Raw genomic sequence first — 15,177 nt, 5'->3', positions numbered from 1 at the left:
AGGTTTAACAGTGCTAGGGTTTTTTTCTCTTTGGAGTGAAAAAGCACAAGTTAATAGAAGTCTACAAGATCGAGGGGTATTATATAGGGTGGACGTCCAGCAACTATTCTGGAGTGAGAGTAGCAAACACCAGTGGACATCTGTATAAGGTGAGGGGAGGAAGGTTTACACGAGATGTCAGAGGTGAGTGTCTGGAATGCATTGCCAGGGGTGGTAGTGGAGGCTGGTACAATATGGACAAGATTCTTAGACAGAACCATCCATGGGTGCAAGAAAAATGGAGAGTTATGGGTTTGAGGTAGGAAAAGGCTTAGTTTGTTGAGTAGGTTTATATAGATCAGCACATGATAGGCCAAAAGGCCTGTACTATGCTGTAGTGATGTATGTTCTAAACCAGCCTCTGATTCCAACATATTATCCTCTGCAATTTCTGTCACCTATGTGATTCCACCATCCAACAAATCTCCCCACCCCACACCCATCCTTGCTTTCTATAGGGACCACATCCTCAGACTGCCTCGATGGCTCATTACCACCTCAGTACCTACCCATGTGACTGCAAGAAATGCTTCACCTGTCCCCATACCTCCTCTCTCACCACCATTTAGGGCCCCCAAACAATCCTTCCAAGTAAAGCAACACTTATGAATCTGCAGGGGTCATCTATTGCTCCTGTTATGGCCTCCTCCACATTGGAGAGACTGGATGCATTCTGTGAGATAGTTTCATTGAGCAACTTTCAGTAGGCTGCAATCGCAGGGACCTCCCAGGAGCCATCCATTTTAATTTCCATAGTGACATGTCTTTCTGTGACCTTGTGCACTGCCAAACTGAGGTTATCTGCAAATTGGAGGACCAACATTTAATATTCCATCTGGGCACCTCCAGCCAGATGGCATTAACATTGACCTCCAGTTTCTTTTAAAATCCCATGCCTTGTTTCTTTCTCCTTTCCCTCTATTTCCTTTAATTTCTCAGCTTTTTGACTTCTACTCACCCACTTATGACCTCTTGTGCCTGTACTTCTCCCTTCTCTCCTCACCATTTTATGCAGGCGCCTGCTTTCTTTTTGTTCAGGCCTGAAATGTTTGTTACCCTTTACATCCTGTAGATGCTGTGTGACCTACTGAGTTCCTCCAGCACTTGTGTTATTGCGCTAAACACAGCGTCTGCAGACTTTCCATTTAACTGAGAAAGGTATCTTAATTGGCATGGACAAGTTGAGCTGAAGGGGCTACTTTGTACTGACAAATTTCACTTTTTGAAAATTAATCTATTAAAATTTAAGTGTTACGAACTTAACAGTCAAAGAGTATAGTTGTTCTTATTGATTTTATTTTAATTCCAGGTCTCTATACTTGGTAACTGTGATCCAAAAGTCCAGGAAATTGCATATCAATATGGGAGAAATCTTGGAATAGCTTTTCAGGTACTGTATGCAATTTTTCACAGTATTCCTTGCACAAGATGACAATTTTCAAATGATATTCCTAATGTTTTAGTTGATAGATGATGTGCTGGATTTCACCTCGAGCACTAATCAGTTGGGAAAACCTACTGCTGCTGATCTAAAGCTTGGATTGGCAACTGGCCCTGTTTTATTTGCTTGCCAGCAGGTAATGTAAATATTGTTTATATTGTCTCCCCTAAACCTTCCTCCCCATCACCTTGTACAATGTCCTCTAATTAAAATCCCCGGTTCTCAAAATGCTTGTTCTCCAATCCAGGCAAATCTCTTCTGTACCTTTTCTATAGCTTCTACATCTTTCCCGTAATGAGTTCAGCAGAACTGAACAATATTCTGAGTATGGTCTAACCAGAATTTCACCTCTCAACTCATGAAGGCACCACATTGTAAGCCTTAACTACCCGATTAGTCTGTGTGGCAACCTTGATAGATTTATGGATTTGGACCCCAAGGTCCCTCACTTTTTTCTGCACAATGTTAAAAATCCTGCCGTTTACCGTGTATTTTGCCTTCAAGTTTGACCCTCCAAAATGCATCACTTCGCACTTAAATGTGAAGGAAGGGTGAATAATAGAAAGAATTGTTGAATGGGTGATCCCAGAATTATTGCAGCAGTTGTTAATGGTTAATGTAGAACTGGCCAGTTATCTAGCTTCATGGCCTTGTAAGATTATATTGTTCCTCAAGTTTAACTTCTTATGCAAGGACCAGAGATCAGTGGGAAGAAACATAATCATGAAATTAGACCCTGGGTGTGAAATCAAGTAGCTTTTTTTTTTGCATGATGAATAGTTGGAACCTTTTCTCCCTCTAATATGGTGGAAATGGAGATTTCCAAGACTGATATGGATGTACGTCAGTGTTACCCACTCTTCCTCCCTTTGCAGGTTGGGCTGGGGTTTACTTCTTGCTGTGCAGTTTCTCTTTAGGTTCCTGTAACAATGTTTATTGAAGAATCTACAACCTTCTATAAAATTATAGAAAATACAATATATTAGTATTAAGTATTTGCTTATAGTGGGCTACCTATATGCAGATTTCTGACAACAAAGTTGAATAAATTGATTTTCCACCTCAGCCTTGTGTTTAAAGTAATAACTATTGAAACACTGCTCATATTAAATGCTCATCTTTAAGTTTCCAGAACTGCATGCTTTGATAATGAGGCGCTTCAGTGCAGATGGAGATGTAGATCTGGCTTGGGAATATGTACAACAGGTAAACATTTACTCAATTATCTTTAGGATGTGACTAGTATTTTAATACATCTGTTATTAACTGATTATCCTGGTTTGTTGTCACAATTGTGTTGGATAGGGAATTAGTGCAATTTCAACTCCATGTATTTGACAAAATTGTTTTGAATGAGTAACTGGCATGAAATCGACACAAGATTACCAAAATTATATAAATACAATACTTTGACAAGATTGTTTATTGGCCTTGATTTCAGTCCCATTATATGGTCCTACCATTAGATGTTAATAATTAGCCAAAAATTGGAGAGGGTATTATGGCAATCAGAAGAAACTGACTATAGTCCCTTTCACACTTGCATCCCAGTAAATTGTCAGTTCACTGAATGGGGGGTTGGCCTTTCACACTAGACCACTCCTAACTGGGACACTGAATGCTTTCACACTTGCAAGGGTTTATCCCCTGCATTTGGTCTGTTCTACCTTCAATAGGAAGTGCCTGCAAATGCCGGGGATTGTACTAGGGGTCAAGGCTGGCAATCCCTGTCATGAGATGACATCATCTGACGCCAGCATTGAGCAGATGTGACTAGTATTTTAATACATCTGTTATCAACTTGCCACTTTAAAGGCCGATTGGCGTTCGATTCCTGGGATCACTGGCAAGTGTGAAAGGGGCTTAAATTGCTTTTTTTTTTAAGTTTTACTGTTCAATTGTGCTAGGATTTTTTAAAAATTCAAATCTAACTTTTGCACAAACTAAACCATACTGTAACAAATGTTGCTACTGCTTAAAATTCATTGTTTTGGATGTTGCATATTTTTTTCTACCATCATGAATTAAGGTTTGTGGTTAGCTCATGTTATTTTGCCAACAGGACTTTTATGGAGTCCAGAATAGGGATATTCAACTGAAACTGGCAAGTCATTGACATTCTCAGTTGGTTTCAGTGGACAAAAACAGTACGGTCTACAATTAGTTTTAACTTGAACAAAATCTAATTAAACAATAGTGGCTTAATATTTGGATACAAATACCAACGAAAAGAAAAATTGAGTTGCAGTTCCTGTACTAAAAGATGCAATTCATGAAGCAGTTGTGTGCAATTGCAAATTGTAATTGCCTAAGACAAGAACAGAACCCAAATTATTGTGCAACTTCAGATTTCAAATACTTGCTATGAAATACTTAAATATCCAATAATTAGTTTTGACAACTACCTCTACCTAATGTTTAACAAATTGATGCCAATGTGGTTTGAATATGATAGCTGAGCTTTACTGTTCTAAATCATCAATTAAGTGATTAATAAATTCATTAGGAGTTCTTCATCTGTCTATTTAATGAGCAACAAAGCCTGGTCCATATTACTTTATGGATTTTGGCTCCACATCAGTCAGATGAAGTCATACCTTTTTCATTGTTGATAGTTATTTCCTAATAATTCTGAACATCTATACTTCTGATTTGTCAACTGTTAACCATTACCAAACTTGGATGTATTGCACTTGAAATATTCAAAAATCTTCTGAATACTATTGGCTACTTCTTGATAGGGAATATAACTCTTGTACCTAATTTTCCATGCATTAGTGCCTGCAGGTCATAGCATGTCAACATTCACTTTATTCCTCTTCCATTAATTTGCCAAGTATGGATTTAAATTCATTTTCATATAATTTGTAATATACCAGAATTGAAGGGATACGCATCCCAATAGCAAAAGCAAATTGTGTGGTTACTGTCCTACATAAAACCATTTAAAATTTGAATATAGTTAGATTAATGCAGACAAATTATTCTGTTGGAATCAAAATTAATCAAATGTTTTTTGTTTCCATAATTTTAATTAATTTGGTTTGCTTCCAGAACATTTGTGTAGATTTGGGGTAAGTGACAGTCATTAGCTACTGAATTGAAATGTTAACTTGAATATTTAAAAAATTCCAATAGCCATATTGTTTTTAAATAAGTAATGGCAAGCTAATATGGCCGACTTATTCCATTCACAAATGCTTCTAATCTAACAATACATCCAAGGACATTGTTAACAAATGTACCTTAAGATAAAGGGGATATTAAAGCCAATACCCACATCCTTGGTTAAAGGCAACCCAGCATAACAATATGGGAAAGTCGATCAATTAAATGGAGTTTGTTGAAAGGCACTGGCAAGCAGCTAGAGTTCACTGATAAAGGCTAATCAAATTCAACAAGTAGTACTTTAATTTGAAAATGGAAATTAGATTCAGCAAGTTTGAACCAAGATGACTGGTCAGGAGGGTGATGAAAGAACATGAAGTGAAGTAAAATGTAGTTAGAATGCCAGCATAATTGATGCTCAAATTCAAACTGAAATGAAAGTAGTGGTTCAGCTTTAAGTTGACAAGTAGTAGAAGTTCCCCAAATATAATTTGTGGTAGTGGACTGGATAGGAATTTTAGATGTAAAAGGCATTTATTGCTAAAATTTGAGCATCACCTTGGAAGCTGTAACTAAGCAGGATACCACCAGAGAATGGTTGTAACTGCAGCATGGTTTAGAGTGCTGGATGATAGAAACATGGAGGAGGATCATGTGGGCTTTAGCCATGACCTAATCCAGTTCTGGGTAGTACACTCACAGGAAAAGGAGATGAGTACATTGGCTCTAGTTGGCATAGTTGAGGGGCTGAAGGTTGGGACCTTGGTCAGTCATTTGAATGTCAATTTTCTTTCATACAATGAAATGTTTAGCATTTAGTAGCTGACCCTTTCAATAAATTCATCTATTTTCAGAGCGATGGTGTTCAGCAAACATGCTATCTTGCACATCAATACTGTCAAGAAGCCATTCGACAAATCTCCTTGTTGCATCCTTCACCAGAAAGAGATGCCTTGATTCAACTTTCAGAAATTGTACTCACGCGGCACAAATGAGAGTCCAAGTTTACATACCACTTGTGGCAGCTATGGAGTTTGCAACTGAATATCAAAAATTCCACATCGAAGCCAAGACATCAAGAAATCTGTTTACATTTTGGATGACATGAACATCATCCAGATGAGGAAAATGTTGGTCTGGTTTTGGACAGTGTACAATACAATTTAAAATCTGAATTAGTGTCCATGCAAAGTAATTTTTATACTGAAATGATTTATTATAAAAGACTGTACATACAATTTTAACAGGTTATATATACACAAATTAAAAGAATGCATTGTTTGAAAGACTGAAGTGAAGTTGATAAACATAAGGCAGAAGTTAATAAGAAAGCCTCAGCATTTCAATGTATGGCCCCAACACTGTGCCCTTTCAAAGTAAATAAATTTAACTGTCATTTTGTTTGTACATAATTTTTTTTATTAAGTCAGGCTCAAGCACTTTAAAAAATTAGAAAAATGTGGTACAAGAAATTTTAAAATGCCTCAAAATATGGCACTGGATTACCACCCATCTTATTTGCTTTCTGTGCAGCTCAAAATATGCTACTTCTGAATTTTATCATTTTGATTACAATTATTATGCACAATAGATTCTTGGTTTCTTATTAGCTTCACCACGAAGCATTAATTTCAAACACTACCAACTACTAGAGGAACACGACTGAATGCTGATTTTATGGAATCTCGAACTTATTAGGACAAAAATTCAAATATTTACGAAGCAATACCCTTGAAATAAATGATATTTTGCTTTAAAGAAAGGAAAACAATCATTCAAGCCTGAGCCACCAGGTGTCAGAAACAGTTAAACAAAATTGTACAGTAGAATTGCCTGTTTCCAAATTAGAACAGAGCTAATAATTTGAATGTTAATAGGAGTACTATTCTAAAGATTAGTAAACTATTTGATAAAATTGACCAGGACTATACAAACCCAATGATCCAGACAATTTCCACTGTACAAATGAACCGACAACATACCAGACTACACTTTGGTTCACTTTGTGACTACAGATGATTTTTTCATTATGTAAATTTTATCCATAAAATGTTTAACCTGTTGAGTACAAATTACTATCGTACTTTGTTTAGAAGACACCCAAGCTTTATCCACATAACTTTATAGATTCATGTGACTGTTCATGAGATTACAATTCTGAGTGCTCACCGATTAAATGAAAATTACAACATATTGGAAGCATTTCAGGTTAAAAAAAAATGAATTGGCTACAATACTCTTTGCATGCTATCCTCACATATTGTGGAAATTTAACCAGCACTTGCATTTTCACTTAGTGCTAGTCTGAAGTTGTATTTTCAATCTAATCATGTCAGTATTCATGCTCAACTCAAAAGTAATGGCATCCTTGAAAAGATATCAATAAATCGTCCCCAATTTACACACACCCTAATATGCTTAGGCTGGCCGCTGAATAAAGGAAGATGCAGGCTTTCTTCAATCTGCATAGTGCATGATAGGTTCCACATAATTTCCAGGAAACAAACCAGTTATTCCATTGATGACTCCTTCATACCAGCCATCATCATTCTTCTTGATCACATAAATGATTGAACCCTCCATGAAAGACAATTCGTCATCTTTATCCTTCGAGTAGTCGTATATTGCCACAACTGTTTAAAAAAAGAATTGAGACAAAATTGTCATTACAAAACATTAAATACTGTTTTATTCATTTTAAAAGTTGCAGGCATCAAAGTGCTTTTAAAAAAAAAACGACAAATCAATCCAACAGGCACAAGCAACTGGGAAGATCCTTTTGAGGCTTTTTTAAGGGATGGATTCAGTTTAAAAATAAGCACGTTTTCTCCTGGTGCACCAGTTTCCTCCCACCCTCCAAAATGCACAGGGCTGGCAGGTTAATTGCTTAGCACAGATTTCATGGCTAGAAGGGCCTTCTATCATGCTGTATCATTAAAATTCAAACAATTAAAATAAATTAGTTGATGGACATGCACAATTGAAATCAGAATACTTGTATTTCTTACATAATCCATTGCTACTCAGAGCTGAACAGCCAGATTTGCACCAAATAATGCTAGATAAATTAAACAGCCCGAACTACATCAAAAATATGCTAGCTTTCTACAAATTACAGAATAAGAGTCCTCCAGTTAAGAGTCCTCTAGCTTAAATCTTTTTTTAAAAAAAGAGGATTAATTTTATAACTCAAGGTTCATCCTGTATCATTGTAATATTAAACAGTCCCAATATTTATGAAAAGTAATTGGATCTGGATTCCCCATAAAGGTGATGAGATCATCAGAATTTATTGTCATGAAATTTGATATTTTGCAGCAGCGTTATAATGCAAATCTTATATTACTATAAAAAATAAATAATTGTGCACAAAAAATAAGGCAGTGTCTTTGGTTCACTGATTATTCAGGAATCTAATGGCAGCAGGGAAGAAGCTGTCCTTGTGCCATTGAGTGCTAGTCTTTAGGCTTCTATACATTTTCCTCAATGATAAAGCTCTCCACTGGCCACCATGACAGAGGTGCACCAAAGAAAAGGTACAAGGACTGCCTAAAGAAATCTCTTGTTGCCTGCCACATTGACCACCACCAGTGGGCTGATCTCGCCTCAAACCGTGCATCTTGGCGCCTCACAGTTTGGCGGGCAGCAACCTCCTTTGAAGAAGACCGCAGAGCCCACCTCACTGACAAAAGGCAAAGGAGGAAAAACCCAACACCCAACTCCAACCAACCAATTTTCCGCTGCAACCGTGTCTGCCTGTCCCGCATCGGACTTGTCAGCCACAAACGAGCCTGCAGCTGACGTGGACATTTACCCCCTCCATAAATCTTCGTCCGCGAAGCCAAGCCAAAGAAGAAGCAGAGTGAAAAGGGCATGGCCTGGGTGGGGGGGTTCTTTGAGGATAGAGGCTGCTTTTTTAAGACACCACCTCATGTAAATGACCTCAGTGGAGTAAGGTTCAGTGCCTGTGATGTCGCAGGCTGAGTTAACAACCCTCTGGAGTTTATTCTTGTCCTGAAAGTTGGCACCTCCATACCAGGCAGTGATGCAACCAGCCAGAATGCTCTCCACTGTACACCTGTAGAAGTTTACTAAAGTTTTCAGTGACATACTGAATCTTCTCAAATCCCTTACGAAGTATAGCACTGATGAGCCTTCTTCATGATTACATCAACACAGAGGCTCCAGGAACAAATAGTTTGAGATTTTGACACCCAGGGATTTGAAGTTCTTCACCCTCCCCACTACTGAGCCCTCACTGAGGACTGGTTGATGTTTCCCTGACTTCCTCCTGAAGTCCACAATTATCTCCTTGGTTTTGCTAATGTTGAGCACAAAGTTGTTACACCATTCAATAAGTTGATCTATCTCCCTCTTGCACGCTTCCTCATTGCCATGTGTGATTCTGCTGACAATTGGTGTCATTGGCAAATTTGGAGATGGCATTGGAATTGTGCCTGGCCAAGCAGTCATGGGTGTATAACGAGTAGAGCAGTGGGGATAGCACACATCCTTGGGGTGCACTTGTGTTGATTATCTGTGAGGAGAGGTTTTTTCTAATTTGTACTGACTGTGGTCTTCCAATGAGCAAGTCAAGGATCTAGTTGCAGAGTGGGGTACAGAGGACAAGAGTTTGTAGCTTCTTGACCAGCACTGAGGGAATAATGGTATTGAAGGCCGAGCTGTAGTCGATGAAGAGCAGTTGTATGTATGAATTGCTGTTTTCGAGGTGATCCAGAGCTGAGTGGCGAGCCAGCGATATTGCATCTGCTAAGAAGTGATTGTGGTAAAAGGCAAATTGCAGTGGGTCCAGATCTTTACTTAGGTACGTGTTAATTCTGGCCATGATAAAGAGCAACATCTTCTAGGACTCCCCCATACCAAATTACCAACCATCAAAGATTTTTTGTTAAATTTCAATCTCAAATCTTTGGTCCAATTTAACCATTGAACCTTCACTTTTAAGGCAAAAGAAACAACCTTTCTTGAAAATGATCTTTCCCATCTTTTCTGCTTATCCCAGATTTGTTCCATTGCACTTCCACCAAACCAAGACAAAAACAAAGTGTACTGCCTTGGCTCTTTCTACATTGTACTTATTCCTTAATCTGTCCAAAATCCTGTTCCTTCATCTTAACCATTTCTAGACCTACAACCCTTTCCCATTCTCCCACATTTTTACTACTGTATTCCCAGCTGTCAAGATCTAAAATTACCTTTCTAAATATTAATTGTCTGTGCTTACAACCTACATTCCCTTGCATAAATGTCACTTTGTATGGTTCGGTGTCAATGTCACATACCTTGATATATGAAATACAATACATTAATTAACATGTCATATATTTCAAAATCCTTAATTGTTCTTTCTAAAAACACTATCTTTAAATTTTTACCAAAAGATTCAGTTATTCTGGTCAAGCCCCTAAAGAACAATTAAAATCAATGAAGTGCATTTCCCATTTCTTTACATTCTACCATTAGCCTATTTCGCTAACCTGCATCCTGTCCTCTTCATCTCCAATTTTGTATTCAGTCATGATTCATTTTAAGTTACAAAATACCAGCCATATCTCAGCACATCATTTAACAATAATATCCCCCTTTCACACTGGCCCTTGAACCCAGTAATTAACCACCAATTTACCAGTTCACCTGTGAACGCTCCCAACTGGTAAGGGAGGGGCTAAATTGACCCGTGGATTAACCACCAAGGGACATAGCATCATTGTTGATTCATTCATACTGGGTTACCCAATATGAACAGGACACCCAGTATGCCGGGTCCAATTAGTGACGCGTTGATGACCTTATCTGCAGGAACGTGAAGGAAATTTAAAAAGGTAAAAACTTTGAATTCAATTTACTACATTCGCAATCCTGTTCAATGTATTATGCTCTTGTATTTAAACAAAATTATCCAAGCTTAATTAAAATATAATTAAGCATTATGTACAGCACAGTACATTGTGATGTTGTGCGAACATATATAAACCTATCCAGTACCAGAAAATTGTAGCAATAAAACACGCAAATAAGAGCATGGGAAAATATGTGCACAATTTATAAAAGACTATAGCAGGAATAAAAGAAAACACGTGCACATTTAATTAAAACAACTGAATTAAAGTATACTTCAAAAGTTCTGTTTTAGATTGCAGCAAGAATGGACCCAACTAATTCTGTCATCTTTATTGTTTGTTATTTTCTTCAACGATTTTATCTGTTCCATTATCCTCCAGCTGTTGGCTATGGAGGTGCGTGTATGGGGTGGGGAGGAAGAGAACTTCCTGTATGTTTCTCAATGGCATATCTAGGGAAAATAGCATCCATGACAAGCACTGAAATTGCACCCCTCTCCCAACCGTTAAAATTTTACAGGCGTAGAAACTGGTAATGGGGATAAATCACAACTTATAGCAAGCATGGGAAAGTGGTAGCGGCAATAAAACACATACATGTATAATTTATAGCAAGCATGGGAAAGTCACAGCGGGGATGAAATACATGCACACACAACGAAGTGGGTACATACAACAATCAAGGATAGATATGGTGGGAGACTGCAGGTAGGTAAGGAACTAGCCGCCTTTTCCTTTAAAGCCCTTGTGTTCCAGCGTGCTCTGGCATAAAAGGCTGTGTGCACGGAGCACTCATGGAGGAGTTTCTCCGCTGCAGGAAATTCTAGGAGGGCAAGCCTACCATTGCTCAATGCATCACTCAGGACATCACCACTGGAGGATAGGCCCCCCCCTTTGCGCTACCAGGTAGGTAATGTGAAACGGTGCACAGAATTGGTTTTTCTAGGTCCAGTGTAAACAGCCTAACCGGAAGGTATTTCAAAACCATTCATTCACCCGTCAATTTAGTGGTTTACCAATGAGAAAGGCTCTCTGCAAGGCAAAACTTCAAAAAAGCATTAATGCTGCTTCAAGGCTGTCAGGCCAGATCAAATAAAGAATACACTGTGGAGCTGGCCACAGCCAAGAAAGACACAACCACCACGTTGAATGTCGTTAACGACTGATTTATTTAAATTCAGCACGCGCCCCTTTAGGGCAGCGTGAGCTGATATAATCGCTGCCCCAGATGCACGTTGGGCAGGAGACTTGAGGCAGGGAGAAATCCTGACGGCGCCATCTTCCCATGGCTGCCCTGCCACATAGTGTTACACGCATGGCTGGTTCGCCATGAGAGAGTGCGCTACCACAACGCTTTCTTAATTGGAAGTTATTTCATCATTTAAGATAAAAGATTGAAAAGCAGTGGAAATTTTACTAATAAAAATTATTTGGCTAAATAAGTTTTAATTTTTTTTCTACAAAGGTTATTTCATTCAAACTCACTGTTTTTACAAGGGATTATGACAACATTCAATATCCCCTTTTAAACTACAGTACCTGGGTAGCCCTCCTGGGGCCCAGGTGTGATTACTGAGGCAAAGGTGATGGAAGCCCCTTTAAAATTGCGGGGGAGTGGGGGGGGGGGAATCCCCGACCCTGCAATAACATGTTATGCACTCTCCAGAAGTACTGATGCTGGCTGCCCGGTGACACATATACGCAAGCACTGACGTCACCAGAATAAGCAGGTCGGCCTTTTTCAAATGGGATGTGGATGAAACCTAGGTAAGTTTAACTGAGATAGGTTGGACACAGTTGGGTCCATTCTAACTGGCACACAACTGGGGTACTAACTGCGCAGCTAACTAGGCAAATTGCCCAGTTAACCCCATTTTACATGGCAGTTTGAAAGAGCCTAATGAAACACAACTGTAGAACATTTTAAACTCCATGCTTCATTCATCTTCAATCACCAGAGAAAAAAATTTAAATCAAGGTTTATTCAGTCACTAGCAAAATCTCCACAAAATATGGAGCAGATCAAGTTGAAAAGGGCTTTCAAGTAAACCCAGGAATCTATCCGGTGTTGATAGAAATGACCTTTTCCTCGTGGCTGCCTGGAATCAAAACTTTCTGATTGCTATTTTGGAGATTTTAAGTTAATACAGTTCACAGATACACATCTTCCCTTTCTATACTCAAAACAAAAAGCACTTACCCTTTTCAATATAAGTCTTTGGTGCCCAATGAGGGTCTGAATCAGCATATGGGTCATTGTATTGCACAACTGCTGCCTCTTCGTCCTCATAGTCCACAGGGGGTGGGGGAGGTGGGGGTGGGGATTCATCGAACATTGGTAAATCATCTGGTGGTGGAGGTGGTGGAGGCGTTGGACTGTCAGCAACTATAACAATGCAAATTTAGAGATATCAGATATTTAACATTCTATTCTTTCCCAATAATTGAAAACATCTGCATGCATTTTGTATTTCAGGCTTTTTCCAAACATGCAGAGAGGTGTCAAACTAGTTAGTCATCGTCACTTCAATTCTGCACAAAGATTTTTTCATGCAAGCTGTCTCAATTAAGATTCAATCCCAAACAGTTTTGTGATGCATTTTACTTAAAAGTGTAAAAGGGTTTTTAAATTGAAGATTTTGTTGGAACTATTTTTTTTAAATATATACACTTAGTTTAAAATCCTTTTTATGAAATCAGGATTTTAAAACGTTTACTTGTTAACAGGTCAAATTCAAGATTTCAGTGTGAAATACAAACTTTATACTGTGGGATTACGCATCTTAAAACAAATTTAATCCACATGTACCAAGCAGTTCAACTGACTGCTCGGTATATTCAAGCAGAAGTCAGTACAAGGAGTAAACGCATCGCTTACCATTTGTAATGAAGTTCAAAAATCAATGTGCAATTAACACTGTCCAGCAGGTGGCAACTTTGTATTCCTAGATTTTAATAATGGGACTGGCAATACTCAGCATATCTTTTTGCAGATGAAATCTAAAATACTCTGTGCAAATGCAAAAAAACTATACAGCAAGATGAACAGGAGAGTGTTTATTAATTTTCAGTTCTAACACATGCAAAGAATGAATGATAACTGTAATAAACTTTCAATAAAAGTCTTTATTAGATGTGCAATATGCAGAATGGTCCATTGGAAAACCAAGTCCTGTTGATTTAACCAATTAAAAATGCAAATTAGATTTCCATTCCATCACAGAAAACCATTTGCCTGAATCAACTAACCTATTATCTACTAAAGTGCCAAACAATAATTTTACAAATGCATGCAACATTTTTAACTTTAAAAAATGTGCTTAGAATCATTTTAGTTACAATTTTAATTTGAAAAGTCCAATCAAAAGAACTCCAAAGACAAATATTGGCAAATCATTTCAATGTTTACAGGTCTGAATCAAGATAGGGAGGTGAACCCAAACTATACAATAAAATGATATGCTAAAACATCAATAGAAACTGAATATTGCGCATCATGAACTAGGAGTCAGTGCCTGCAACTGAAAATGTAACAACCTGCACATAGCTAGTTAAATGTTCTGATTGGAAAGCAGCAGAGAAATTTCCAGAACTTGTGAAATTGTCAGTCATGCAATTTTTAGTCCTCAAATGTAAAAAAGGATGCATCTACTCGAGCCTTTAAACTTACTGTTTTCTTGCACCCTGGCCACGAAGCCTGTGAGAGGTATCTGTGGAGTCAGTTGAGGCATAGGGGGAGGGGGTGGAGCTAGGGATGCTGGCAGACAAATGCCACATTTGAACAACATGAAGGGTAAAAAAAGACAAACAAAAAGCTGTCAAACACATTGACCAAGAACATACAATTTGCTTAAATGGGACAGCACAACTTCATTTCTCAAAGTATAAAAATAAGTTTACTTGGGAGCAGCTTTAGAAATTTAACAGAATAGAAGGTTAAGATTATTTTTCTCACTATTGGAGGTGTAATGAATTAGCTCCACACTCAATCCCAAACTAACAGCCAAACATTTGCTGTGGTAAACAAGATTCCATTGCTATAATATTTTAATGAGAACTAGATAATCCCTCACAAATTTAGAGGTCAAGAAAGTGAACAATTTTCCCCAAGACAAAGATTCCAAAAATTTGAAGGATAACGCTTGCAGTTAAAATAAACTATCCAATGAAGATAACATCCATTTATGCAGATTGGTTTAAAAAAATAATTTTACAGTTAGTGTCAAAGCACAAGACAAAATAATTTGAAGATTTGCTTCAGCAAGCCTCTTTTTGTGAGTTAAAGGAAGGAAGGGAGTATGTCCCAAGGCTTCCAAATGCGACAGGAAATACTCAACAAAGGAAAGGTTACAGTTTTGGTCGTCTTTCAACAAAAGGAAGGGAATACAATTCAGATGCTGAGAAATTAAGCAGTTCATCACGTGAAACAGCTGTGCACAAAATTATTCAACTGAGGTCACTACACTTTTTGAAAGATAAAATTATTTTTGAAAATAGCTAGCATTTATAGTACAGGATGCTAACCAGGTTCAAGAATAACATTAATTAAATCAAAAAGTGAATTTCCTTACGCGAGGCTAAAGTAAAATATCTTAAGTACTGAGTTAAGGGAAACAAGCATCGAGTCACAATTTCAACACAAGTAAAAGGATTAAGCAATCAAAAACTTTGTAATTGAAACACTGAGGCAGATAATGAAGGGTTTAAGATATTACTGTCTTATCCTCC

At 37.9% G+C, this 15,177-nt stretch overlaps 2 protein-coding genes across 13 annotated transcripts in view; one reads left to right on the top strand and one right to left on the bottom strand.

The window, feature by feature from the left end:
• The window catches only part of pdss1 (prenyl (decaprenyl) diphosphate synthase, subunit 1), a 39,596-nt gene extending 32,617 nt beyond the window's left edge, over positions 1-6,979 (top strand). For both annotated transcript variants that reach the window (XM_069914566.1, XM_069914567.1), the window contains 4 exons: positions 1,349-1,429; positions 1,503-1,616; positions 2,606-2,686; positions 5,443-6,979. In XM_069914566.1, coding sequence (XP_069770667.1) covers positions 1,349-1,429; positions 1,503-1,616; positions 2,606-2,686; positions 5,443-5,583 — 417 coding nt within the window. In that variant the 3' untranslated portion in view covers positions 5,584-6,979. The remainder of the gene's footprint in view (positions 1-1,348; positions 1,430-1,502; positions 1,617-2,605; positions 2,687-5,442) is intronic.
• The window catches only part of abi1a (abl-interactor 1a), a 91,940-nt gene continuing 82,546 nt past the window's right edge, over positions 5,784-15,177 (bottom strand). For 6 of the 11 annotated variants that reach the window (XM_069914558.1, XM_069914560.1, XM_069914563.1 and 3 more), the window contains 2 exons: positions 12,650-12,835; positions 5,784-7,221 (listed from right to left, as the gene is read on the bottom strand). In XM_069914558.1, the coding sequence (XP_069770659.1) occupies positions 7,046-7,221; positions 12,650-12,835 (362 nt within the window). In that variant the 3' untranslated portion in view covers positions 5,784-7,045. Of the gene's footprint in view, positions 7,222-12,649; positions 12,836-14,119; positions 14,207-15,177 lie in introns of all 11 variants that reach the window. The other 5 variants (XM_069914555.1, XM_069914562.1, XM_069914557.1 and 2 more) reach the window with 1 other exon arrangement.

Source organism: Narcine bancroftii, chromosome 1 (genome assembly GCF_036971445.1).
Source record: "Narcine bancroftii isolate sNarBan1 chromosome 1, sNarBan1.hap1, whole genome shotgun sequence".
In the NCBI taxonomy this organism is placed as follows: Eukaryota; Metazoa; Chordata; class Chondrichthyes; order Torpediniformes; family Narcinidae; genus Narcine; species Narcine bancroftii.
This window is presented reverse-complemented; position numbering and strand designations above follow the sequence as displayed.